This window comes from Anas platyrhynchos, chromosome 4, assembly GCF_047663525.1.
Source record: "Anas platyrhynchos isolate ZD024472 breed Pekin duck chromosome 4, IASCAAS_PekinDuck_T2T, whole genome shotgun sequence".
Classification (NCBI taxonomy): domain Eukaryota; kingdom Metazoa; phylum Chordata; class Aves; order Anseriformes; family Anatidae; genus Anas; species Anas platyrhynchos.
The window spans coordinates 70,271,400-70,299,084 of record NC_092590.1 but is presented as its reverse complement, the minus strand read 5'-3'; the positions used below and the strand labels follow the sequence as shown (position 1 = coordinate 70,299,084).

The following is a 27,685-nucleotide window of genomic DNA, read 5'->3' as shown; positions in this document are numbered from 1 at the left end:
GATCTCTTTGGATTTGCTTTCCAGAAATTATTCATGCTGTGTTTAGGGCCAGTAGTAATATGAAATCTTTAAAAAGAAGCTTAAATGAAAATCATGCTTTAAAGAGAAGACTTTGTGTATGTTTATTTCAAAAAACATTTTGTTAAGAGGCATCTCTGCAATGACCTTCTCAATTTACTTGTTTCTAACCTGGGTTTTTAGAATCATAGAATGTCTTGAGGTGGAAGGGACCCACAAGGATTATTGAGTCCAACTCCTAGCTCTGTATCGGACGACCACATGCCTGACAGTGTTGTTCAAATGCTACTTGAACTCCGGTAGGCTTGGTGCCCTAACTACTTTCCTGGGGAACCTGTTCCAGTGCCTGGTGAAGAACCTTTTCCTAATATCCAGTCTAAATCTCCTCTGGTGTAACTTTGTGCCGTTCCCTTTTTGTGTAATGAATTCCCATTTATTGTAATGATATTAAAAAAGATTATTACAATTTCATCATGACTCTCTTAATTTACAACGAGTTCAAAAGCATTTGAAAAAACTGTCATGTAAAAAATAATGATGGCAATATTAAAATATAGACACTTTACACCATTATTTTAAAACAGTTACTGGAATTACGGATGAAAACTTCATGTTGTGTCAGATAAGATTTTTAGTAATTAAACACTTACCCTGCATATTACCGGAATCAGATTTTATTTTTTTCCCTTTTAGTGTCAAAACCTACATGATTCAGAACACTTGACCTGGCTTATTGTGAATCATGTTCAGGACTTGATTAATCTGTCCCATGAGCCTCCAGTACAAGACTTCATTAGCGCTGTTCACAGGAATTCAGCAGCCAGTGGTCTCTTTATCCAGGCCATTCAGTCACGATGTGAGAATCTTGCAGCTGTAAGTTTAACTTTGCTTTTTTTTTTTGCTTTTTTTTCTTTTTTTTTGCTTTTTAAGAATAAAGCCACTTATCAGTTCAAGCTAAATTGAAATATAAGTATGCAAATTCTGGCATTCGTGGGTAATTTATCAATTTGTAATTTTATTTTTGATGTCTCTTGTAAAAAGCATAAACAATGAACCTTGTAACATATTAACAATTTCAGTGTCAGATGTGTTCCAATCCATCAAGTCTATAGATTCAAGTAGAGTTGGTTAAGCTGCTTTTCTTCCTTTTTGGATATTATTCTGCATAATAAATATATTAATCTGCATAATAAATATGAGGGGTAAATTAAAGCTCTAGCTTTCATCTTTTATTTCAGTACCTTGGTTGCATGAGTAACTACTACTAACTACAGAGTTGGGAACAGGAGCTAGTTCATCTTCATAGGCCATAAACATGAAAATGATTTCAAGCTCATGCCTTCCCCAGTTGATCTGTCTGTCTTGATGAGGGACATATCACTTCAGAAATTCAGTATATGATTTCTATTTATTATTTTAGTTTCTGATTTAAAAGGAGCTGATGATGATTGATAGGGATGGAAGGTTGTATGCATGCATCCCTCTTAAGCTTAGGAACTCTCTGTGGGAATGGTACTTCCTGGGCTTCCTCTAGGAGGTAGTGGTGGGAGTTTTTTGAACAACCTGGTGAAGTTGCTTCTCTATTCCTATTGTCTATGGACAAGTCTACTGCAACTGCATTAGTGCCTTAGGCTTGTGAGTAAAATACTTAAGTTACATGAGATTCATTTGGTGGTTATATTGGTCAGCTAGTTGTCAGCTGCTGTTCTTTTCTATAAATGCCTTTCTCATTAGCATTAACATCTTCGTATTCTAATTGATTTTTTGTTTGTTTCAACACCCTTGTATTTAATCCTACTACATTATTAGATATGTCATTTAGCTTTTTTGTTTTTTCATCATTTAGCCTACAACTCTGAAGAAGACTTTACAGTGCTTAGAGGGGATACATCTCAGCCAGTCTGGGGCTGTCTTAACACTGTATGTTGATAAGCTTCTGTGTACTCCATTCCGTGTGCTTGCTCGCATGGTTGACACACTAGCTTGCCGTCGGGTAGAAATGCTTTTGGCTGCAACTTTACAGGTAAACATAAATATATTCATTTGCAGATCACTTTGCATAACGATAGTAATATGATCAAATGTAATATTTTAAACATCTTAATTGATGTATTTTAATTTAAGTGATTTCTGTGGATAAGAACACTAATATGTGAATGATTGCATTTAACTTTATCACTTTATCTGCATTTGAATTTCCTAATCTGTTCAAAGTACATATTGGTAGTTTTTTCTTTTTTGTCCTATAAAATTCTTGTGACTCTTTCCTATAGAACAGCATTACTCAGTTACCAGTTGAAGAACTGGATAGAATTCAGGAATATCTTCAAAGCAGTGGATTAGCAACAAGGTAAATGATACCAGTATATGTTTAGACGTCAAGCTAAGTAATGTTGTAGTAGCAATTGTTTTTTTTTTTTTTTATTTGGTAAATTATGATAGTGAATTCTGTTTGGAGATTAAAATAGAAGTCCCATTTGAGATGTATGCATATTTTGACTCAAGGACGGTTGTATTGGTTGAATTTAATTCTTAAATATATCGCAAAATCAGGAAAGCCAGAGGCTCACAGACATCAAATTCTCTTCTCTACACCATCCCATTCAGAACTTAACTTTTTAGAGAAAGTCACCCCAAATTAATTCTCTGGCAAAAGTTACATTACTGAAAGCAACTTTATCTTTCTCAGACTTTTGCAGAATTTTGTCAGTCCAAGCTGTGTTTTTTTTCAGACAGCTGTGATAAAATTCTTAATGTCTGAACTTTTTAAAAGTAAAATGGGGTATTTACACCATAAAATGGGGTAAATGATTCAATTCTTGCAAAAACCTTATTTGATGTTGGAGAGAGTAATAGAATCTTCCTGATGTCATTGCTGTTCACGGTTAATACCTGTTGATTGAAATAGGAAATAGAAGTAGAGGGAAAGAATAGAAAGCTCAAGACCCAAGATGGCAGTAGATTGATAGTAGAGTACCTTTCTAGGTAAGATTAGATTTGGGTTAAAATAAATAAAAAAATTAAATAAAAAATCCAAAGTCTCCAAATGACTTTAAGGTATATGCTATTGATAGCAGTACTGGAATCAGAAAAACAAACAAAAACCCTTAGATGGCAGTGGCTTCTAAATCCACAAAACGAAATTCTTAATCTTATATTTAAATTAAACTTTACTATGTTTTCCATTTTCTTAAAGAAGTGGTTCTTATTTGGTATCTCTTAGAGTATATTCATCTGAAATCAGATTTGTACATTAAACATAATTCTTCTTTTTCAATAAAAATACTTACTGCATAAAGTAATTGAACAGCTTGTATTTTATGTATGAGCATTTATATGTTCAAAATCTATGTCAATTTAATTATTTATTGTTGGTAGTTCATTTGTTTTTGTACTGGTAGCTGATGAAGTTTGCAGTTACACATTATGTGAGTGCACGTATCCAACAGAGAGCTCATGACCTTAGTGCTTTTCTCTCACAGAATTAGGATTTGTTCACTGTATTTTGTTTTTGTTTTATTTTTAAATGATTTATAAAACTAAGTTAGATCTTTGATATGTTCTTCTGTTTTCAGACACCAAAGACTTTACTCACTCTTGGATAGGTTTCGACTTATGGTAGCACCAGACACAACTAGTCCTTCACCTGTGGTTACTTCACACCCGCTAGATGGAGAAGGCCAACCAGCTTTAGAGACTGTAGTTCTAGACAAAGTAAGATTATGTTTGGAAATTTCTTTGCTCAAAGAATCTTTTGCTCCTTGCAAAATATTTGGCCAGTGATTCTTCCTTTGTTAAAGTATTTTTTTGTCTATTACTGTTGTGTTTGACTGCACAACAGTAGTTATCAGTAGGTATAACAGTGGTTATTTTCTAGACCCTCTCATCAGCTTTACAATCCTAGTATATCTGTGCTATATGCTAAACTTTCTTTTACCTTATTTGATGTCCAGACTCCATGGAAATAGACAACTTGCCAAGAATATCTATTTGTCTGTTTTACAATGGGCCATTCACCTGTTACCTATTTTGCTTTTTCTGATGTTTTTATTATTGCTAGTTTCGTAGTTTCTTTGCTTTTTTCTTTTTGTTGACATTAATGGGGCCTATTTATCTCTAAAAGGACCACAATTCAGTGCCAGTAGGCAATTTTCTCCCACCCCTCAAAATGTTATTTTCTGAAAACAAATATGTACTAAATTTATTTTTCCGTTATTAAAGGACTGGTATGTGTCACTAGTGAGGTCACAGTGTTGCATCAAGTCAGACTCAGCACTACTAGAAGGTGCAGAACTTGTAAATAGGATTCCTCAGCCTGACCTGAACTCCTTCATGACCTGCAAGGTAACTTTTTGTCAGATAGATCTGAATCAAATGAATATATTGTAATAAAGTATTTCAAATGTTCTAATCGGTAGTATTAATAGATCAGGTTCTTTAAATACAAGCGCTTGAAATTTATATGATACTGGTAGTTGGTATTCTGAATTTTACTTCATTTGGGAAACTAAAATACTGAATATTTTTCAACTCTGTCTTTAGCAATGCTGTTAATGTTAGTTTTCTAATACTACAGGTTAGTTTTCTAATACTAAGGTTAGTTTATATATTATAATAACAAAAATCCAGTTTTATCACTTTACATAATTTCTTCATTCTGTTATACAGTCTTTTACAATGCCAGATGCTTCTGAAATCTTTATCTGTGCTACATGACTTGTAATATGGCTCTAACAGGCCACAGATAGTAAATATGTCATGATGTACAACTAGGTTTTCTGAGAATATATTTTGCTTGAATTCTGTCCAGTACGTTTGCTGCTGGTATGCAGAAATGATAGAGGGAAGCCGTTTTTGAATAGATTTTACACTTTCTCATTTTGAGAAGAAACATGGTTAGTATTCAAATACCAAAAGTGTGGAGTTTGAAAGGTGTATTTTATCTTTCTAACTTCTTTTAGAATTTAAAATTCAATTTACTAGAGTTATTTCAGGGGTAGACAAAACTTGTAAGCTAAATTGTGACTTGCCACTTTATTTTCAAGTCTGTTTATTTGTTTTAAAGAGGAAATTTTAAGATTTCTGTGATGTTTGTGAATTGATGACAGTAGTTGTTCTTCTATCAGGTCAAATATGACAGATAGTGACTTGTCCAAACGTGCATATCAAATAACTGATGGAGCTTGCACTTTTCAGCACTGTGCTCAACTACTCATATTTCTGCCAAATTTTAATATTTTGAGCTCAATTGCTAGCTGTTTACCTTGATATATTTTGGAAAGTTCTGGCAAAAGTGGTTTAGGAACTTCTGAAAATAAGGTTGGCAAAAAGGGGGAAAAAAAAAAAAGGGAAATGCGTTAAGTTCTTAGGCAGAAGACAGTAGGTTATTTTATACTTTGCATATCAGGGATGTAAATTCTCTGGGACATACTGTCGGCAAATGGTCCCTTTTTGTCCCCATTGAGGAATTTGCAGTTTATGATGAAATCTTCTGAAGAATCAGTTTCATAGACTCACAGAATGGTTTGGGTTAGAAGGGACCTTAAAGATCATCTAGTTCCCACCTGCCTGCCATGGGCAGGGACACGTCCCACCAGACCAGGTTGCCCAAAGCACTTCCACATGGGACATCCACAGCTTCTCTGGGCAACCTGTTCCAGTGCCTCACAACCTTCTGAATTAAAAAATTTCTTCCATATATCTAATCTAAACCTACCCTCTTTTTGTTTAAAACCATTACTCTTTGTCCTGTCACCATGCTCCCTGACAAAGAGTCCCTCCCCAGCTTTCCTGTAGCCCTCTTAGGGTACTGGAAGACTGCTATAAGTTCGCCCTGGAGCCTTCTCTTCTGCAGGGTGAACAACTCCAGCTCTCTCAGCCTGTCTTCATTGGAGAGAGAGTCAAGGATCTGTCAAGGACCCTCTGGATTGCATTTCTTCCTTAGAGCAGGTCAACCACACTACACAGCTTGGTGCCATCAGCACTGTCCATAGTGTCAATCACTCTGTCCATGTCACTGGAACAAAGATGTTAAACAGCACCGGTCCCAATACTGACCCGAGGAACACCACCGCTCATCACTGATCTTCACTTGGACATTGAGATATTAACTGCAACACATTGAGTGCAACCATCTAGCCACTTCCACCAAGTTGTCCATTTGTTAAATCCTTGTCTCCAGTTTAGAAACAAGGATATCATGGGGGACAGTGTCAAATACTCTGCACCAGTCCAGGTAGATGGTGTCAGTTGCTCTTCCCCTATCCACCAATGCCATAATGCTGTTGTAGGTCACCAGATTTGTCAGGCGCAATTCTGCCCTTAGTGAAGCTGTGTTGGCTGTCACCAATTGCCTTATTTTCCATGTGCCTTAATGTTGTTTCCATTATAGTAAATACTTGTTTCGCACCTATTCTTGAAGATTTCATATATGCAGGTCATCAGAGCTTTATTCACGTATTGTTCTGAAAATTTGTACTGAATGTTGTTTTTCCTTTCCAGTCCAGCATATTGGTGTTTAGAAATTAAATAGAACAAATGTGACCTTAATTATGGTGCTGTTACATAATTTAAAAGAGTGGAGGTCTTATAAGTTAACTTAATAAACTATTAATTTGCCAGAATAGTTCCATCAAATACTTAGATTCTCTTTAAAAGTAATTTCTTTACTTTTTATTTACTGTTTGATTTCAGGAATTCAACCTAAGCTTGTTAGCGCCTTGTTTAAGCCTTGGCATGAACGAAATCTCAAGAGACCAGAAGAGTAGCCTCTTTGAAACATCTCGGAGGGTAACTCTGGACCATGTGTCTACCACTGTACTAAACCTTCCTGCAAACCACCAGGTTTTCCAACCACTATTGCCAACTGAGCCATCAGCCTACTGGAAAAAGCTAAGCGATATCTTTGGTAATAGAAATAGTGGTCTTTTTAAGTTTATTCTCTTCTCTGCAAAGGTAGTTGACAGATATCTTGTCAATTCATGACCTTTTTAAAAGAAAATATCAAGATAACTTGGTATAAAAGTGCCTATGAGATAATTCTGAAAAATATTTGTTGATGGGAAAAATTAAAACTGCTAGATTTCATTCAGTCTTTTCTTCTAGGAGATGAGGTGATGTATCGGTCAGTGATGACACTTTGTCGTGCTCTGGCTCAGTATTTGTTGTTACTCTCAAAACTACCAACGGGTCTCCGTGTTCCTCCTGATAAAGAGGATGATATCCTGAAATTTGTGGTTATGTCAGTAGAGGTAAGAAACTAAACCATAAATAAAGATGTAATGAAATACTGGTAGAGGAAGCAACTTTGACTTAAATTGATCACTGTGAAGTGACTTTTGATCTGGACAGCTTTTTTGTCTTACTGTAGAAGTTTATTCAGTGGTTATTTTACTTGATCTGTGATAGAAAATCCAGTTGGATTATGGGGCAAGGGTAGCTTTTTACGAGAAGAGGTTGATGGAATGATCTTGGCATTTGGGAGAAATGTCCAGCACTTTTTGGATGTTGAATAGAAAAGGTTTACCTTTGACTTTTTTTATTTTGTTGTTTGTTTTTGTTTTCTTTTTTCCCATTTAATACTCATGTTTTTTGTAGTTTTCTGCTTTCTTAGAAAAGAAACATATTCTATACAGTAATATGTAAGGTTCTTATTAGCAAATTGTATAGAAAAAACAGCTTTCAGCTATAAATTCGCGTATTGGGAGAATTTGATATTAACGGGAAATTTTGATTTTTCCATAGGCATTATCATGGCGTTTAATGCATGACCAGCTTCCACTAAGTATAGATCTTCAAGCTGCTCTGGATTGTTGCTGTTTGACATTACAGCAGCCTAACCTCTGGAATTTGTTGGCCTCTGCAGTTAATGTGACATATGCTTGCTCCTTAATTAACTGCATTAGGTTTATTATAGAAGCAGGTGAGTCCACTTTGAACACCTATGAAAAGAATTCCTTAATTGTCAGTCATCACCGCTAGGTGTCTGGAATGTTTCTTGTGAATCCTTTCTAGTTATTTCTTTGACAACCTTATTTTAACTGTTTTAATTTCACATTTAAAACCTTGTGTTTACTTTTGAACCTAGCAGATTCCTTGGAAATGTAAATATATAATGCTACTATGTGGTTTTGAGGAGAAAAATGATATATGAGATACATAATGTCTGTGTCTTAAATATTTTTGTCTTAATTCAGTTGCAGTTGAACCGGGAAATCAACTTCTTAGTCCTGAAAGAAAGAAGAATACTTCAAAAGGCTTAAATGAGGATGAAGTTGATTCAAACGCACAGAGTAAGTAAACAGTGAATTCTATTTCTGATGGAAAAACAGTAGGTCCCCTTTCAATAACTAAATTTTTTAACAATAGGGGTTTATCTGAGAGCTTACTAGTTTTTGATAAATGCTTATTAAGTATAAGTTAACATTTTTAATATGTATAATTTTTGTCTTGAAAGCCAAACATGAAGGGAGATCCTTCTTTTGGGGGGTCCTGTCAGCTGTGCAGCATGCTGCAGACTGAACTCTTCAAAGTGGTGTAGGATTTCTAAATTTCCTGTGGAGATGTAGAATCGATCTATTAATTCTTCTGATATAAATGGCAGATTCGTTATGTACATTTCTACTGTATAGGAGTACTGTATTGGGGCGAATGTCAAATGTAGTCTGCAAGAGTGGACAGCAACGTTGTTTTCTATTTTCAGTTATGCTGGTGTAGATTAAGAGACCAGTTCCACCTAAAAGAAATGACCCCGCTTATCAGATCTAGAAGAGAGCCAGTTATGAAAATGTTTTTTATAAGATAGATAAGTTTGATCAATGTTTACTCTAAGAAGTGCGCTATTTGGTGTTTGCCCCAACTATTGCTGAGGTTAGGAAACTGACGTATCTGCTCTGCTGGCAGATGTTAGCTATTGGTATTCTCCAGCACTGTGACAGGCAAGCAACATTTGCAGAGAGGGTGGTAGTAGTACTCTTTAACCAGATGGAAGTCTTGTATAACACTTTCGTCCTACATCCTCTTTGTCCTTCTTAGTCAACATATTCTTTAATTAAGCATTCTTGGTTTTTTTCTGGATGATTTTAACTTGTGTATTTTGAATAGATTCACAAAACTGAATTTATTTATTTTTTCTCTCAACAAAGAAAATAAACATGTTACTGCAGCTTGTGAAATGGTTGCTGAGATGGTGGAATGTTTACAGACTGTCCTGGCTTTGGGGCATCAAAGAAACAGCAGTATACCAGCGTTTCTGACTCCTGTCCTCAAGAATATCATCATCAGTTTAGCAAGGCTGCCTCTAGTGAACAGTTACACAAGAGTACCTCCCTTGGTATGTCTGTTTTATTTTCAGTATGTAAGAACTAGTGAATAACTTTTTTGAAAAATCAAATATTGGGGCTGCATCTTTTTTTTGTCAGTAGGACTTACATTTTGCTACTTTGATCACCCAGTTTAGGTTTTTAAACATGAAGTAGAAAAGCATTGTAAAGATATTAAATAAGAGTTAATTTGGAGTGAGAATTCTGATTAGAAAGGAGTGTAGTTGTTCCTTACATTCTTATGTGGATGAAAGTCCAGGCAGTAATTAAAAAACATAAAAATAGGATTTGGATGCTTTGTTAGGGCTAACATTTCTTCCTTCTCAGCAGAATCATATAACCCTGGGAGTGTAAAATCTACACTGCTACCTTCTTTTATATCTGAATTCGCAAGTTCATTTTACTCCGTGCTAAGTACTACAAAGATGCTGAGGTGGTCCTAGTGTGTGAACTAGCTCAGATATTTTGTAGTGGTACCGTGGCATGCTATGCAGATACTTCTGGATTGTATGTTGTATGTTACCTTTCTTTCCTAACTCATCTTGGATCCTTTGGACAAAATATTTAACTCTTCTTTTTGTGGTTATTAAATCCACAATATGGATTTAATAACACCTCATGATTACCTCCAATGTGGTGTTAGTGTTATGAGATGACTTAAGCTGATTTTAAAAACTTCAATTACCAGAAACATATTTAGGTGCTTACCAAGTAAAGCAGAAGGGGGTTTTCTGATCCATATGTACAGTTTCTCCTCACGGTGTTTGTGAGGGGATGTCTAAAAATACTAACTTTATGGGTTAAGACTTCTTTGACCACTCTTGAATGCATCATTGTGCTTTTTCAGCAATCTTTAATACAAAACTGTTTTCCCTGAATTTCAGTTCAGTGAATTTTCAGCATTCAGTCTAGGATTCAGCTGGCACTTAGCATAACATAAATTCTAAACTAAAATGTATGATGGGAACTTTATTTTCTTGGACATTAGGACTAAATAACTAATTCATAATGAGAAATGTGCAAAGAAAAGAAAAAAGTGTAAAATATGCTGTGTTATTTAATCTTTCTATAAGATTTTTGTGTTTGGAGAATTATTTTAGTCATTCATGTCTGAATGCATTTGAATGGTGCTATGTGTTGTTACATACGTATAGTTGTCATGTTAATGCTATTACTGTTTTGGAATAGTAATAATCTTTATATTTCATCAGGTCTGGAAATTAGGCTGGTCGCCAAAGCCTGCAGGTGACTTTGGCACAGTTTTTCCTGAAATCCCAGTTGAATTTCTTCAAGAAAAAGAAATCTTTAAAGAGTTCATCTATCGCATTAATACACTTGGTATGTACAAACATAAATGTGAATACAGATGGCACTTACTGGGCATTTACCTGTGTTGTGAAATCATCAGATAACTGAGTTTGGTACCATTTATTTACTATTGTTGCGTATTTAGACAAGAAATAATATTTCAGAGCAAGTTATTAATTGTGCTGTAATTAGTCTTGCATTTTTCTCAATGTAGAGTGAAAATCAGAAATCATAGAAGTAGAGATAAATTGTTCCAACTCTGAAGTCATTTTAGTGTGTTGTAAGAATTGGTGCCTGTTTTATGAAGCATACACTTGATAGCATGTCTAACAATGTTTTGTTCCACCCTGCCTTTTTTATTCATGCATTGAATTTGCTGTCCCACACTCAATATTTTAAGTGTCACTTTAAAGCTTCTGGGTATATAAAGGTTTACTGAGGGGGAACAGTGTGAGGCATAAGATTTCAAGCCTTCCTTAACAGATGAGGCTGTCAATGTACCAAATTTTCCATATACTTACAAGTCTATGTTTTTTTTTATCTTGATCTACAGGTTAATTTTGAATGACCTGTGGTGAAGTACTGTCTTTTATTTGAACACTATAAGGCCTAAGATGACATTTGCTTTTTTAATACTTCAGATATTATAAGTATAAACTGTGGAGTACTGTTAAAGAATCCTCTACAATATATTGCTAGAAATCAGTTTGGAAAAACTTTTGAAAAGTGCTTGAATTCTAATGGCCTGTTTCTAGGCAATTCATTCTGCTTTTAAGGCATGAAGATTTCTTGGATCATTATGGGATTTTCTGTGCCAGTCCTCACAGGAAAGAAAGTGCAGCTTTTGGATGCTTTTCTGTATTGTGAAATCATGATAGATCTCATTGCTTTTAAAGTTGGATAGTCAAAATATCTAAATATATGTAAGAAATAACCTGAAGAGGACCACGTGGATAATACTGTTCAAAACCCTTCTAAAGAATTCTTCACTTCCTAAAGCAGAACAGTTTAAATTGAAGCTATGGTGATTACAAAAATGCTAAGTTGAGTAGGAATAAGTATGAAATTGAATCTGTAGAAACAATGTGCTGCTTCTTTAATGCTGTTCTATGTTTAAGTTTGTATTAAGACCTGAATAGTCATCTCTGAGTGTTTCCTTAGGATGGATCAGCCGTACCCAGTTTGAGGAGACTTGGGCTACTTTGCTCGGTGTACTTGTAACTCAGCCTATCGTAATGGACCAAGAAGAGAGCCAACAAGAGGTAATGTCATTCACTGAATGTTTTTAAAATTAAAATTTAATTATAATAAAGAAAAAAATCCTCCTATTAATAAGCCTATCAAACAGAATATTAGTGACTAAAATTGAAAAATTACTTCTGTTTTTAGTTCCTTGTCTTTATGTCCCTGTGAGTTCAGACACCTCTATCAGTGCTACTAAATACTGAATCTGTAGCATCTTGGTTTAGATGAATCATTAGAGCAACGAATGCATCTAGACAATGATATCCATAAAAATGCTGTTGAAAATTCATGATGAGGTTGAGTTTTATTCCTAAAAGAGATGTTAATAAAAACAGTTAATGTGAAAACACATCAGAGAAGGATCCAACTCAGATTTGCTCTTATTTGATGATCTGTTTCAACAGGTAAACTACTGGGTAGATGCAAACAGGGAAACTATACTTTTAAAACTTTGAAATGAACATTTTGAGGCTTTAATGCTGTTGGGATTAGAGAATGCATGTAGAACGTCTGAGGTGGAAGGATATGTTTCTGCTAGTTGCGGTGCTTTTTGTGCATTTCTTATGTCAACCAAATTTCTGAATAGGAAGAAGTCTAGTTATCAGTCTTGCTGATAATACTTCAGTGGAAGGTAACAAACTAATACTCAGGGCTTTCAGGATTCTTTTTTTTTTTTCCAATTCAAATTACAGTAAGTTCATTTTACAGGAAGATACAGAGAGGACCCAAATTAATGTTCTTGCAGTACAAGCCATAACTTCCTTGGTGCTGAGTGCAATGACAATACCTGTTGCAGGCAATCCAGCAGTCAGCTGTTTGGAACAGCAGCCCCGCAACAAAGCTTTAAAAGCTTTGGACACGAGGTAATTTTTCATTTACTTTAAAAATGTGTTAATTTATACTTGTGATTAATATGTAGTTATGATTAGCTTAATCTAGCAATAGCAAAAATACGTTGACTGTTTTTTAATTAATTGTATGTACAGGTAGATCTGTTTACAAAGAGTTCAAATGGGCTTAGCTTCACAAACCTACCGAGTTAAAAGACAATAAAAGTATTATTTAGGCAACAGAGGGCAGAATGCATCTCTAAACATTTCTCAGTTTTAGTATCTCTGCTAATGAAAATAAGTATAGGCTTATTTTTATTGTAAAGCGAGTTAGTCAGACTTGAACAAAAATGTTAAAAGGAAAATCTGCTTAAATTAATTTCTTTTGGTCTTTCAGGTTTGGGAGGAAGCTAAGTGTTATCAGGGGAATTGTTGAACAAGAAATCCAAGCAATGGTATCTAAGAGAGATAATATTGCTACTCATCACTTATATCAAGCTTGGGATCCCGTTCCATCACTTTCTCCAGCTACTACAGGTAGGTGCCTTTTGTAGGAGTTGGGGAGGGAGTAGATTTCTATTACATTTTAAAAGTAGTCATGAATTTTTAGGAGTTTTTAGGATAAACTTTTAGGTTTACATGTTTACAGAAAACTAAGCCATTTTAAGATCTATTTAGAAAAGCATATTTTAAACACTTGCCTTCTGTTTTCTGTTACAGGTGCTCTTATCAGCCATGAAAAACTCTTACTGCAGATCAATACTGAACGAGAAATAGGAGATATGGACTACAAACTGGGACAGGTTTGTTAAAGTTTTAACTTTGAGCTTGACTTTTGTTGCATTTTCTTCTAATTTAGTGAAAACCCATTTAAGAAGCATTGCTTAGCATCAAATTTAAATTGAGGACTCCGATATTCAGAGTAGATTATAATCGTGATTCTTCTCAGCCCATTAATCTGTATCTCAGAGAACTTTTGCTTTTGTGTGTGAGGTCTACCCATGAGCTAGCTATTAAATTGTTCTGCTTCTCAGTCCCATGTTAAAGAGCCCTTCTAGTATTAGATTCAACTTCTATTGGATTTTATTTTGCTATTGCAAGCATGCAGTTGTCCTTAGGAAAGGAAAAAAAAAAACGCATGTAAAATAAGCACTGTTGTTTTAATCTTAATAAAAACCCTACAGTAGATTTATTTAAACTTAATAAAGAAAAATTTGAATGAAGCATCCTTCTTCTTTATAGAGAAACTGAGTCACAGTACTTAACATCGTATTCTTTTCTAGTTTTAGCATTTGGCAGTGTCCCATGCACGTGCACTACTTTTAGCATTGCCTTTATTGTTGTACTGAGTTAGTTCAACTAAAATGTTGACAAAGGTTTAAAAAAATAATTAAGTGATGTGCAATTCGTGTAAATGTTTGAGGCTGTGTGTTCATTGCTTGTAATTTAAATGAAAGATGCATTGGACTTGGATTTTTTAAAAGTTGATTATGAAGGTGTTGAATGATGGGTTTCTTTTCTGTTTGTTTTTTCTTCATGTTGCAAGGTCTCTATACACTCCATATGGTTAGGAAATAATATCACTCCATTGAGAGAAGAAGAATGGGGTGAGGATGAAGAAGATGAGAATGACGTACCTGCTCCTTCTTCACCACCAACCTCTCCTATTAACACCAGGTGTCTTATTTGTCTGTCCTTTGACTTATCAGTCAGCTTTTCTCTCTTCATTCGGAGTTCAATAAAAGCAGCTTTATAAATTGGATGCTGGTTGAAAATATATGAGAATTTTTACTATTTATGTTTTTTATTTCAAACTAAGCATTTTGGTGGGACTTAAGAACAGCCATTTTAACTCTGGCTTTTTGTGCTTTGCAGGAAGCATCGGGCTGGTGTAGACATACATTCTTGTTCTCAGTTCTTGCTTGAGCTATATAGTCAATGGATACTGCCATCAAACCCTAGCAAGAGAACACCAGTCATTTTGATTAGTGAAGTGGTGCGATCAGTAAGTCTAAAATATTGTTCTGAATAATAATTGAGTATATGTAACCAAAGGTTCAGAGTGAAGAAGTGTTTGTGTCTTTTAATATGTAAGAAACACTGTTTTTCTTCCTTGGTAGTGGTATGGTATGGGTAGTGCAGAAATATAACTTGCACAGCTATAACATAACACTTTAACTATATAAATATCTGGATTGTGCATTCTACTACTGTGTTACAAACACTTTATTGTCATATGACAGTCCTGTAATTGACTATTTGCAAAAAGTAGACTTCAGGATTTTGCTTATCCTATCTTCGTAAGAAAATGACAAAAACAATCGATGTATTAAAGGACTAAAGTGACTATTGAAGTATAGAGGCAAGACTAAAGAATGTCTCTGATAAGCATTATGCACTAATAACTAAAATACTTAGATGATGCTGTCATTGTGAGAGAGTATGTGCTGTATGTTTTGGGGTGTTTTAATATGCTCATTCGTTTTCCAGAATCACTAGTGGATTTGTTTTTGTAAACCTTTTTTTGGGGAAAAAAAACAAACACTGGGAGTGGGATAGGTGGCGGAATTCTGCTCAGGTTAACAATTGTTATTCCAAACGTTTGAGTTGATGTTTGTGTTGAATAGGTCAGTTGAAGAATATTTGCTGACAACTGTAAGAGAGTCAATTTTTGCGAGCTGCTAATAGGCTTTTTTGTATTTGATTTTAATTTGTGTATAGCTTCTGGCAGTATCAGACTTATTTACAGAAAGGAATCAGTTTGAGATGATGTACACTACATTGACAGAATTGCGAAAGGTGCATCCATCAGAAGATGAGATTCTTATACAGTATTTGATACCAGCCACTTGTAAAGCTGCTGCTGTTCTAGGAATGGTAAGAAATTTTCGTGGAAATTTATTGCAAAATTACGAGCCTCTAGGGATTAGAGGATGCCTGTAGAACATCCTAAGTTACTAGTCCTTCATTTCTGCTGCAGAATCTGTCAGTTCTGTTGTCTTTTTTTCCCTTGTAAGAGACTGGGACAGTGCACAAAATGAATACTTAACTTGATAGTCATGAATCCCTTTTCTTTCTCTTGCTCTTGTTTTACCTCTGTTGTGGTCACCCCAAATTTAGGGAAAGGAAATTAATGCAAGTTTGCATGAATTTAACTATGTAGATAAGGGAGGCTTAGTATCTTCATTTCAGAGTGGGAATATTTATGAAATAAAGCTAACATTTCTATAACTGTTGAGACTAACATAAACTGTATGGATAACAGTGTTAAGAAAGGTTTTGAGACTTAGCTACTTGCAGTTGCTTTTGCAGCAGCACCAGTAAAAGGGAAGTCTTTGCAAGAGATGCCAAACTTAGCAGAACAGCTCCAGAGATCAGCTTGTTCTGACTAAGCTGTAATTACCCACTCAGTGAGCTAGTAGCACTTGCTCAAAAGCAAACAGATGAATATTTTGCTTAGTGGGAGAAAAATGAAAGGGGGGCTGAGTCCACCAAGAGTTGCTTGTTGTCCTGTGGTCAGTCATGTTGAAAATTTTCTTAAAGAGAGCAACTCTAGGGAAAAAGAGCAGGTGGAGCACATGCTGTAAAACTGACCTGTGTCTTAAATAATTCATGAGTGCAAGAATAAGGTAAAGCAATTTCTCTTCAATAGTTAGAATAAACTTTAAGAAAAATAAGATTTTGCTTTTCAAATCTAACACATTTTAGGATTGTTTTTGCATGTTCTTGTAGGTTTATTGAACTTTGTTAATGGGGGGTAAAGTATCTGATGCCAGCTTAATGTTTGAAGGTTAAACGTAGGAGTGATGGATAGAAGGATGTACAGATCTGGTTCTGGAGAACAAATAAATGGAGCACTGTACTGATAGTTGAGTGGATGGGAGACTGTTCCTTTGTACACCGGCTATAGACATCTACCAGCCAGTTCAATACAGAAGTGTCCTTTGCTGTATAGTTGGAAAGACAGAAAATCCCAACTATCCAAGTCCTATATGTAAATGATCCCTAATATCACATATAGTTTACAATGTGTATCTTGGCTTTGGTTTTAAATTATGGGATGGCTTGTTTTAGCTGTTAAAAGTTAACTTGATCACCTTGTGGTGTCAGTTTACTAGTGAATCTGCAAGTTACCTCTTATCAGATATATTAATCTTGCGTGATAGATTCAAGGTACTGTTATAAGCTAGTCTCTGTTTTATGCCAATCTTGCATAAATTATTAGCAATCTGATTTTTTAGCAATTTTCCCCAAGTATTTCCAAGTAACAGGACTACCAGTATTGACTTTAATAATTATTTTGTGTGTATTAGGATAAAGCTGTAGCTGAACCAGTAAGTCGACTGCTGGAATCCACTCTAAGAAGTACCCACATGCCAAGTCGAATTGGAGCTCTGCATGGAATTCTTTATATCCTTGAGTGTGACTTGCTTGATGAGACAGCGAAGCAGCTCATTCCAATTATCAGCGATTATTTGCTCTCCAATTTGAGAGGAGTAGCACAGTAAGATTTTTTTTTCCTCTTTCCACCATCTCCTTCATTTAAAACAACAAAACCTCCCCTGTTTTACATTCAGTGAAAGAATACATGTGTAGAAATAAACTGGCTTATTTTAGCCTGGCTCTTAAAAACTAAGAAAAAAAGAAAACTTTATTAAGATTTTTAGGGTTGCCTTGTTGGAACTTGAAAAACTAGCTTCTCTTGCAGTGTTACTGTTTCTACTTCTGACTGGAACTGTTGCATGCTTGTGTGAACAAAAAGACTTACTATTGTCAGTACATTTTAAAGCAGGTTGTTGCATAAAACAGCTTAAGTTTTGTCAGTTTCATTGAAACCTTGGAAATGAATTGGAGCCAATTTTATGTTTGATTTACAAAAGTAAAAAGGTATTTGAGGGTAGATAAATAATTTTTTTCTTCTTTGGTAAACTGTGTTCCCTAAACTTTACCTTATTCTTCTTTTAAAAGGCATACTCTTTGAATGAGACTTGCAGGATCAGTAATGAACGATATTTTTCTTCTAGACAAGTCAAGCAATGTTGGCTTGTAACCTATACAGTTGAAAAAAATTAGGGGAATGTTAGGCCAGCTTTCCATGAAAACCAGTGCTCCCGTATAGCATGTGGCAGTTCTGTGCAAATCACTTGGTGATACTTTGTGTAATTTAAAAATTGCATAAATTTCACGTGGAAAAAATACCTGGTGTTTCTAAGGCTTGTTTGTATTGTCTCTGTTCACGACATAGGCAACTTTGATGTAAGTGATAACTTTGTTTTTGCTTATTTACAGTTGTGTGAATGTCCATAACCAACAGCACATCTTAGTAATGTGTGCAGCTGCATTCTATTTGATAGAGAATTATCCACTTGATGTAGGTCCTGAATTCTCTGCAGGAATTATACAGGTATGTGGTAATGCCCCCCGTCAAAGGTGATTGTGTAACCCAGGATATTTATAACAGAGATATTTAACACTTTATTTTTTGTAATAAAGGTTTTTGTTTCACCAGGCTTTCTTAATACTGGTCTTAGATGCAGTTCCTCACATGCTAGCTATAACGTTATGCTGCTAGAAGATAACCTAAATGCACCTCAGAAACAACTAGCTGGCTTTTTTTTTATTATTTCAGATGTGTGGAGTCATGGTGTCTGGAAGTGACGAATCAACGCCATCCATTATTTATCATTGTGTCCTGAGAGGATTGGAACGACTCCTCCTTTCAGAGCAACTTTCTAGGCTGGATAGTGAATCTCTTGTTAAACTGAGTGTTGACAGAGTGAATGTGCAGAGCCCCCACAGAGCGATGGCAGCACTTGGGTTGATGCTGACTTGCATGTACACAGGTATTTACTTATTTTTATACTTTTGTGCTGAGAGCTGTTAGCTTACTAAGAGTGCTATTTCTTCATTTGTTTTTGCTACTAAGGATAAAAAAGGTCTTATTTTGGCATTCACATTTTGTAACAAATTATCTTGTTTTAGGAAAGGAAAAAATCAGCCCCAGTCGTTCCACAGATGCAAATCCTGCAGCCCCTGACAGTGAGTCTGTGATTGTGGCTATGGAACGCGTGTCTGTCCTTTTTGATAGGTGAGAGGATAAAACATGATAAAATGTGTCATGGGGGAAATGATTGTTTGGCACTGTCTTGTCACTTCTCTGTTTGACAGATCTAATACTTAATGATATTTTTCTGCTTACCATAGCTTAAAATTGATGCTTCTAGTATACGCAGTAACACTGATGGAATTGCTGAATGCAGCACAAATGTACAGGAATGTAAATGGAAAACAGACCTGTTCTTAACTGATACTCTGTTGCACAAACCATAATACTTTATAAATGTATTTCCAGCTCCCTTCAGGTCAAACTCTTGAGTGCTTTTCAGGATGTCTTCTGCATAATCAAGGATATAAATCCAATTTACAGGAACTAATCTTTGAAATCAGCCTTAAGAGTTTAAAACATCTTTTCCCCTTCCCCCCAAGTGTTGCTCTTTTCAAGGCTGTTAAGTAATTGCAGTGGAAGGGTACAGTAAAATTTCTGTATTCGCATGGAACTCATTTAATGGAAGTATTTCAAACCCCCTGTTCTGATCTGACAATCTCAAGCTGTGTTAAGTGAGCATAACATGTTAGATTTTTGCATAGTAGTTTGTAGGACAATGATTTATATTTTTTAAGTGTTCAGTGTTTTTTACATAAAACTGGATGAGGGTTTCAGTTCTGCTCTCAGTGAGAAAAGAGCTAGAACTGTGCCTGAGTACTTGTGAAAATATCACTCCTAAGAGTTAGCAAAACAAACAACGAATATAGAAGCAGAAAATATGATTGTTCCCTACAACAGTTATTAACTTGATCTTGACACATCAACAGATGCAGCCATTATTAGGAAGATTTCTCAATCAGTGTTCATTAAATAAAATTGTCCTTAAAGTGAAATAGCTTTCCTCCTCTGTATGGTGCAGCTTGCTTTTCCTCTGTGATATATTGGTCATTTTGGTGTTGAATGAAAGAGATGCAAAGATGTTATGAATGGAAAGCAAGGTTCTGCTTATGAATAGTCTTTTCTCTATTAACTAGCATTAGTGATTTCCCTGTCATTTTTGTTCTTGTTTAGCCTTTTCAATTTTTCTGTTGTGAAATCGTGTCTCTAAAGCAATTAGAGAGGTTCAAAAGTATGTGCTATTTGAGAGGGGGAAAAACAAAAACGGGAGTCTGGTTGAGGGAATGACTTCTAATTATTTCTAATGGCTTTGGTAGACTAGTTTTGCTATATTGTTAGTGTAAGATTAGGTGATGTCTTGGATTATTGCAATTAAATTGAAAAATAACAAGATATTTACTGGAATTAAATCATAAAATCTTGTTTATTGTTTTTAGGATCAGGAAGGGATTTCCTTTTGAAGCTAGAGTAGTGGCCCGGATCCTTCCACAGTTCCTGGATGACTTTTTCCCCCCGCAAGACGTAATGAATAAAGTTATTGGAGAATTTTTATCCAATCAGCAGCCTTATCCGCAATTTATGGCAACAGTCGTTTATAAGGTAATGTTTTGTTTTGTTTTATTTTTTTCCCTTAAATATTTCAGAGGACTTCTAAATAAATGACAGGCCTTCAGTAGTGGAATATAAGGGGCAACTATAATTTTTGTTAGATCTAGTAAACTGTTCAACAGTGACTGAGGTGTGCTACTGTGAGCTTTGAGTTCTGGGGGAAATGGAGGGCTAGAATCACCTTCATAAGGAAAAATAAAGAGAAAGTTAATAGTAGGGATTCTGCTGCTCAGGTTCTTCAAATCTCAGAGAGCCATCCTAGGTCACCTGGGCTTACAAACTCAGCCAAGCTTCTGTAGACTTGGGTTTCTGCGTATCCTGCTCTTCAGCACCTACTTACTGGACTCATGCATCACTTAAGAGTGCATGTGTGCACCACATTCTGTCTATTAAAAATAGAGACACAAAGCAAGTCTTGTGTTTAGGTATGCTCACTTCAGTTTGGCACAGATGTCATGAGTCCAGTTGGATCCTGGCTGACTCTTTGCAGAATCGCTTTGTCTATGCATTGCATTCATTAATTCTTAATATTCAGAATTGTGTCCAGTCACCCAGGTTGTGAATGTCAGAGCTTTCTAGCTGAGGAAAACCTTTTCAAGAGAAAACAAACTCTTTCTTGTCTTTCTGCCATGTCTTTATTCCTGTGTGAAATATTCTCTGCAGGTGTTCCAGACACTACATACCACTGGACAGTCCTCAATGGTCCGTGACTGGGTGATGCTGTCTCTCTCTAATTTCACACAAAGAACACCAGTGGCAATGGCCATGTGGAGTCTTTCCTGTTTTTTTGTCAGTGCTTCCACCAGTCAATGGATTTCAGCGATGTATCCTAAACAGACCGAATGTGTGCCACATAGCAGTAAATGTGATTTTGTAAAGTGCATCAGTAGCCTTGGAGGGTAGTAAAAACACACATTTAATACACCAAAACAAACAGGCTTATTGTAGCTAGTTGTGATATTTATCACTTTGTGCTTTTGGTGCCTGAGGTTTCAGGAAAAAAAAAAGAACTTCTGATTAGGTGGTAAGAATGCAGTTACCTAAAACTACTCTGTGAAGTTCTGTTCCTTGTGACTATGCAAAGTGATTGGGAGGTTCCATACTTCGAGAGACTTTGAAAAAGCTTCACTGGATATCTTTGGATATCTTCAAAAGCTTTGTCCTGTATCCCTTCTACAAAATAAAATATTAATTTTATATATATATATATATATATATATTAATATAATACATTATATATTAATATAATACATATATATAGAGAGAGAGAGAGAAGTAAGGACCAGGCAAAAGGGTAGCCATATGTCGTCATTTTAAATTTCCTAATGACTCCTCATCTCAGCAGTGCTCTTTGGTTACAGGCAGTCCGTACTGTAGTTCTGACTGCATTTTTCCTTCCATTGGATAAAGAAGGAAGAGTTCTGCTAGGTTAAAAGGAGTTTGAGAATACGAAATTGTGTGAAGATAAACCGCTGCTACAGAAATTCTATTTCTTCATTGAGTGCTACATGACAATATTTCATACAACGTGGTTGGTGAACTCAGACGCAATTTTGTTGGAGAACGGTGTTTAAGCTAGTACATCATGACCAATTTCTGTCATTATGACCTTAACATATATCTCAGTCTTCCACATATTATCAGCAGAATGGGAAAACTGGAGCAAGTGGATGTTAACATCTTCTGTCTGGTGGCCATAGACTTCTACCGACATCAGATAGATGAAGAATTAGACCGGAGGGCTTTTCAGTCAGTGTTTGAGGTGGTAGCATCACCAGGAACGCCGTATCATCGCCTACTAACTTGTTTGCAAAATGTCCACAAGGTCACAGCATGTTGAACGTCCTGATGCATATTGGAATTGCATGACTAGTGTTGGAATCTGATACGAATTGTGGGGAATGCAAGACGGAGAAATGTCTGGGGTTGCATTTGTGATAAACATGGCCAGTTTTTACTTCCAGAATGCATGGAGAAGTGCTCTGCAGCACTGGAAATCACCTGAAAAGCGTAGTGTACTTTCTGTTGTTGTTGTCAACACCAAGCACCTGTGGGTGGGAAGATTTAAGGGATGTTTGGGACTAACCTGAGACAGATTTACTAACTGTAAAATATGAGCAAGTACTATGTGCAAAGTAACTGATAGTACTCTTCTTCCTAATGTTCAGCTGAAGTCACTGTGTTGCAGCTGGTAAGAAACTGACAGAACCACTCTATTATTGCAAGCTGCAGTCATTAGAAAAATTCATAGTTTTACCTACTTGTATATACTGTTGTGTAGTACAGACTAGAAATTGTTTCCCAATGTCTCTCCCAAACAAGGAAAAGAGAAAATGGCTTTCATGCGTTACACTTCCAGCATGTAATTCCTCTCTGGACTTTCTTATACCCTGTGGTGTATGTGTTGGTGGTATCGGAGATGTAGTGCACATACGTAACCACACTTTTTTTCTTTTTTCTTCTCAGGATTTAAAATTTGAGTACGGTATATCAGTAAAAGAAATTTTAACTTAAATATTTCTATTTCTATATCATGTACAGTATGTAAAATTGTAAGATGTGTGATGCATGAGCTGTGCTGTAATTTGAGATGAACAGAAGCCACGCTACTGAATGTTTTGACATCTGTATTGTCCTCATTTTTATTCTCGTGCTCAAATTTGTGTTCCTTTTGAAAATCCATCTTAATGTACAGATTACATCTTGTTTTGCATCTCATTTTTTTTCTTAAAGTGCTTTAAAACTGGAATATGTTGATTTAATTTCTCTTGAGAGACTGTATTAAGGAGGTGTTCTTGTGGTCCACTTGTAGCTTCTTTTCAATTCCTTTATTTTTAGATGTAATGGTGAAAGAGAGGACTAGTTATTTTGGATGAGCCTTTTGTATACTTAAGAAACTGCTCTTATCTGCTGCACAGCGTTTTAAGAGACAACAATGCAAGCTCCCCAGTACTTAATAACCATTTGACATTTCCTAAATGAGACCATGGAGTCATCTCGATTCAAACCACTCTTACTTTAAACAAATCTATGCTAGCAGTTGAGAATCGGAAGGCTGCTGTGGTCTACTTTGGGACTGGCTAAGGTGTTAGATTACACAACCTCTTTTATTACCTGTTGTATACGTAATGCTTTAGACACATAGTACAAATATCCATGAATTTTAGAACACTCCACAGGGCCAGATTTACCTTTTGCTTACCACACAGGGAACCCCATTGATTCGTAAGCATTACACAGGGAAAATCTAGCATAGCCTTTGTCTTCAGTTGTATTTCCTTTAATTCTTGACTTAGAGAAAAATTGATAGCTGGGTTCTCAGTCATGTCCTATATTTAACCTCTCTTCATTTTATTATCACACCTTTTGGTGACACTTGGAAAAACAAGATAGTGTTGTCAGGAGGAGCATGTACTTGTATGTATTTCTGTATATAATGTATATGTTGAAATTATACACATGACAACATTTAATGTATACAGATGTGTATATTTGTATTTATTAAACCCATGTATTTAAACTAATTCCAATTTAGACCAAAAATTGTTGCTTCTGCCCATTAATTGATTTAAAAGGAATTGTCCACTGGTGTCACTTCCTCTTAGGTAGACAAAAATTGATAACATGGGCAGTAGAAACAACTGTAGACATTGCTGTATTTAGCTCTCTACAAATCTTACTATCTGGAGCAATTATTTCTGCCCTTAGTTGGGTTACTCTTTTTTCTTGGGCCACAGCACTGTGGTGATTTTTAAAAGAAACTGAACACGAGTTCAGAAAAAGGTTTAATAAATAGATACTGTTTGAAAGTTTTGAGTTACATTTGAAATTGTCATAATTCTGATAGGAGACTGATTCGAGGCAGTGAGATATAATGCCCTGTGCTTTCATTAAGGGTAGTATAGATCACTCTTCCCTTTTTGTAACCACCAATAATCGTTTTGTACTGTAAACCCCCCCACCAGTCAGTTTTTGTATGATATATAGTTTAAGTGAAGATATTTTTGTAAGCTATTTTCCAAAATTTAAAATAGATTTTAATATATTTTTTAAGCATCAGGTTAGTCATATCCTCACCAACAGTATACGTTGTGTTACAAACTGTTAAATTCTTCATAATTTTAAGCTCCTCATGATTAACACAGACTAGTTGGTTACTTTACCTTGGCATAACGGGAGCTAGTCCCTGTATGAAACGTTCCAAACCAACCCATTTGGGACTTGCCATAAAATCTTTCCAACCACTGAAAGGAGTACGTTGAGCATCTGATGTGACAAAGCCCCTTTTCCTCAAATGGCCTTTAAGCAAATACTTGCGTTACCCAGTTCTAGGTGAGCTTTAGAGCCGATGCAGTCAGTTCTAACCTCGCAAGGATTCCCTGCTAGTAATAACTCCCTTTGTTTTAACCTCTCTTGGAGATTTGTCCTAGTATACCTCCTGAACCGTGTTTCCAAAGTGTCTAAAGAACAGCACCTCCTCTTAGAAATTCCCAGTGACCTGTAGGGAATGTAACTTAAGGGTCTTCCTAGTGTGGAAACGCGCACCTGTAGTGCTTCAAATCTAGCATTTCACCTGCAGCATGTTTTTCTGTCTACTTCTAGTTGCTTTCCTCACTCTCCCTTTTCTGGGAGTGAAATCCTACTTAAAATTACTCTTGCCTGTTTCTAGTGACAAGAGCCAATAGATCTGTGGTGGGGACTGCAGCAGCAGAACGAAACAGCAGAACAAGGGCCACTAAGAAATACTGGTGTTGGGTTTAAAGAGGGAAAACAAAACAAACAAAAATACAACTACAAGCACTTGTCCCTTGAGATTGATTTAAGGCGAAGCTTTATTTCACAGACTGCTTTTAACTTGCTGTAGACGGCAAGCTACTTCTGAAAATTGGGCTGTTCAGTTTTTCATTTGTTTGGCCTTAAGACTTGCGTTTGCTGTGCTGGCTAACCAAAGCAAAGAAATCCTTCAGTGTGCTCTGTACTGAAACCAACTTATTTACACCCATACAAGATTAGACATACAGTGTAAATGGGAGCATACTTTAGAAAAAGACTCAGTGAAAAGACAGATGAATGTTTAAGATGTCATTAACAGTTGAGATTTTAAAGAATCTATTCAATCCACCATGTGTCCCTCCTTTAAGAGCTTTGTATACTAGCCCACTTTCTACAAGCTTTTGGGCCAGCTACTCCCTATTCAATTAAAGTTGGGTTTTATTCAGCATGCCCCATCCCTTGCACTGACTGCAAGAGGAGCTGGAAATTACAAAACATTATAAATCAGTTCTTACTGGGGGGATTTGAAGTAGTCTCTTTACTACTTATGCTCTTTGCCAGTTGAAACTGAATGTGAGTTTATTTAAATCTCTTGATTATACACTCAGATGTCATTTCTTCCCTAACACATTTAGTAAATGATTGTGTTTTACTTTTGCTTTGGTAGGAATGGCTTCTCAGTACCAAGAAGTTGCTTGTTGCCTAAAAGACATCAGCTATCCTTAAACATGAGCAGGTATTGATCAAACGAAGTGGGGAATGAGTGTAACCTTTTGGGTTGAAAGTAATTTGTTGATACTGAGTAGTTTTGCCTTAAGAGCATTCTGTCTTGCCATTCCCCTTTTTAAATGGCTGTTAACTTTATTTACCAGATAAGGAGGTTGTGTCAGAAACACTGCAAAGACAGTTCTCCAAGAGCAGCAGACCTCTTTTTTTTTGTCTTACAGTTTTGTGGAGCTGTCAGAGCTAAGCATTTATGCTTCCTAAAATAAAAGAAAATTTTAGGGTATAATGAGCAATAAATATAGCAATAAGCAGTCTAATTAAATTTGGTCATTCAGGATCTTACCCAGTGGTTGAAAGGGATGGGGTGGGAGTAAAAAGGGGACTGGTTCAAGTACGTCCATTGCATAAAGCAGACTTTTTCATGTACAATCCCAACTAAATTTTGCACTAATGATAGAAATCAACTATGTGACAATGGTAGGTGCTTTGCTCTTTTATTTTTAAAACAACTTTGGTTGAAAGGATGCAATTGGTGAAAGTTATAAAGGAGCAAAGTACTTTTGTAGTTTTCAGATAGCTTCCTTCTTTTAAAGTCAAAAAAAAAAAAAAAAAAAAAAAAAAACCTGCTGTAAGAACTAGAGTAAGCAATGTAGCAAAATTATGGGGAAGTTCAATATGCTAATCTTACCTAACGCTGAGATTTCAGGTGAACTCTTTGTGCATGCTACCTTGAAGTATCCATTGAAAATCTTGAGAATCCCACAGCCATACCCAGGAGAGCTTCTACAGTATGTCAAGTTTAGCTGTGTTCACGTTAACTGGGTATAAATGCTGCAGAGCATTCGTGACGCATGCGCTGCTTTTTGTCATGTGCATTTTGTGTGAGCTTATCATTCACATCAGTCTGTGTGTGCATACCATCGAGTCGGATCAACCTGACGAAGGACAAGGTAAAGGCATGTGATGCGCAGCACCCGGTGGTGTTGTCTTATTTAGCTTGAGGGCAATGAGAAGCAAATGCTTGGAGCCCCGACCCAAAAAGCAATTGTACTCAAAGTAAAAAGAAAGCATATAATTTTAGATGTATGTTTAAGTTTTAAAAAAATGCTGAAAATACTGCAATTTGAAACTAAAAGAGAAAATAAAATATAACTATTGCTGTAAGACACTTTTCTCTGTTTATTTGAAAAGAAAAAAAAAAGGCTTGATGTATTCTCACTGTGTATCTTTTCCCTTGCATCTCTCCTTTTCAGCAGCTATCAAATATGGAGTATTTTAAAAATATGTAGGAATACGTGAACCATCTGCAGCTGCAGGTACGCTTCACAGTCACCGAGCTGTTTGCAATAAACAGAAAAGTATCACAGTCGAGCTTCTAATTGTATCTGATAGTCATGCTTGCCAAACTTCTCTAAGACGTGGAGATCATAAAATGCAAAATTCAAATGTACAGCTGTATTTCTGAATGAGCTTTTTTTTTTATTATTATTATTTTTTTTTTTTTTATTTTATCTGCAGCAGTCCTATGGGGGAGGTAATGTTACACAAGGGAAGGAAGGGTTTAACTTGCCTAAGCTTGGTTTCCCAGCTGGTAGGCTTTCTGTTGGGCTTGCATCTTAGAGGCAATTTCTGGGTGGTCCTGCTGCCGCACGCTGGAGGATCCCTCGCAGTACTTAGCTCTTCAGAGACATCTTGTTTTGATTAACTTCGCAGCGCTTGGCTCTTCTTTGGAAATGCTGGAATAAGCTTTAAAGTAGTAGCTTAATGTACCAAGCACGTGCTGGTTCCATTCTTAGTCAAAATACTCTTACGTGTTTTTCCCTTGTCAATGTTGGTACCTGGTAGCAAATGATCGGCTGCTTTCATCACCTCTTAGTTTAGCTGTGGAGTCAAGAAATAAAACTGGACTGTGA

General features: G+C 35.9%; 1 protein-coding gene across 3 annotated transcripts in view; it reads left to right on the top strand.

Moving 5' to 3' along the window:
* HTT (huntingtin) overlaps positions 1 to 26,936 on the top strand; it is an 83,519-nt gene extending 56,583 nt beyond the window's left edge. For all 3 annotated transcript variants that reach the window (XM_027455608.3, XM_027455606.3, XM_072037807.1), the window contains 25 exons: positions 712 to 891; positions 1,865 to 2,041; positions 2,292 to 2,368; positions 3,594 to 3,732; positions 4,240 to 4,362; positions 6,712 to 6,925; positions 7,123 to 7,268; positions 7,762 to 7,939; positions 8,214 to 8,309; positions 9,162 to 9,349; positions 10,550 to 10,676; positions 11,808 to 11,908; positions 12,600 to 12,754; positions 13,119 to 13,258; positions 13,442 to 13,524; positions 14,268 to 14,398; positions 14,597 to 14,726; positions 15,443 to 15,598; positions 17,035 to 17,225; positions 18,011 to 18,125; positions 18,351 to 18,564; positions 18,704 to 18,809; positions 20,102 to 20,264; positions 20,937 to 21,097; positions 21,900 to 26,936. In XM_027455608.3, coding sequence (XP_027311409.3) covers positions 712 to 891; positions 1,865 to 2,041; positions 2,292 to 2,368; positions 3,594 to 3,732; positions 4,240 to 4,362; positions 6,712 to 6,925; positions 7,123 to 7,268; positions 7,762 to 7,939; positions 8,214 to 8,309; positions 9,162 to 9,349; positions 10,550 to 10,676; positions 11,808 to 11,908; positions 12,600 to 12,754; positions 13,119 to 13,258; positions 13,442 to 13,524; positions 14,268 to 14,398; positions 14,597 to 14,726; positions 15,443 to 15,598; positions 17,035 to 17,225; positions 18,011 to 18,125; positions 18,351 to 18,564; positions 18,704 to 18,809; positions 20,102 to 20,264; positions 20,937 to 21,097; positions 21,900 to 22,113 — 3,705 coding nt within the window. In that variant the 3' untranslated portion in view covers positions 22,114 to 26,936. The remainder of the gene's footprint in view (positions 1 to 711; positions 892 to 1,864; positions 2,042 to 2,291; positions 2,369 to 3,593; positions 3,733 to 4,239; positions 4,363 to 6,711; positions 6,926 to 7,122; positions 7,269 to 7,761; positions 7,940 to 8,213; positions 8,310 to 9,161; positions 9,350 to 10,549; positions 10,677 to 11,807; positions 11,909 to 12,599; positions 12,755 to 13,118; positions 13,259 to 13,441; positions 13,525 to 14,267; positions 14,399 to 14,596; positions 14,727 to 15,442; positions 15,599 to 17,034; positions 17,226 to 18,010; positions 18,126 to 18,350; positions 18,565 to 18,703; positions 18,810 to 20,101; positions 20,265 to 20,936; positions 21,098 to 21,899) is intronic.
* The last annotated feature ends 749 nt before the right edge of the window (positions 26,937 to 27,685 follow it).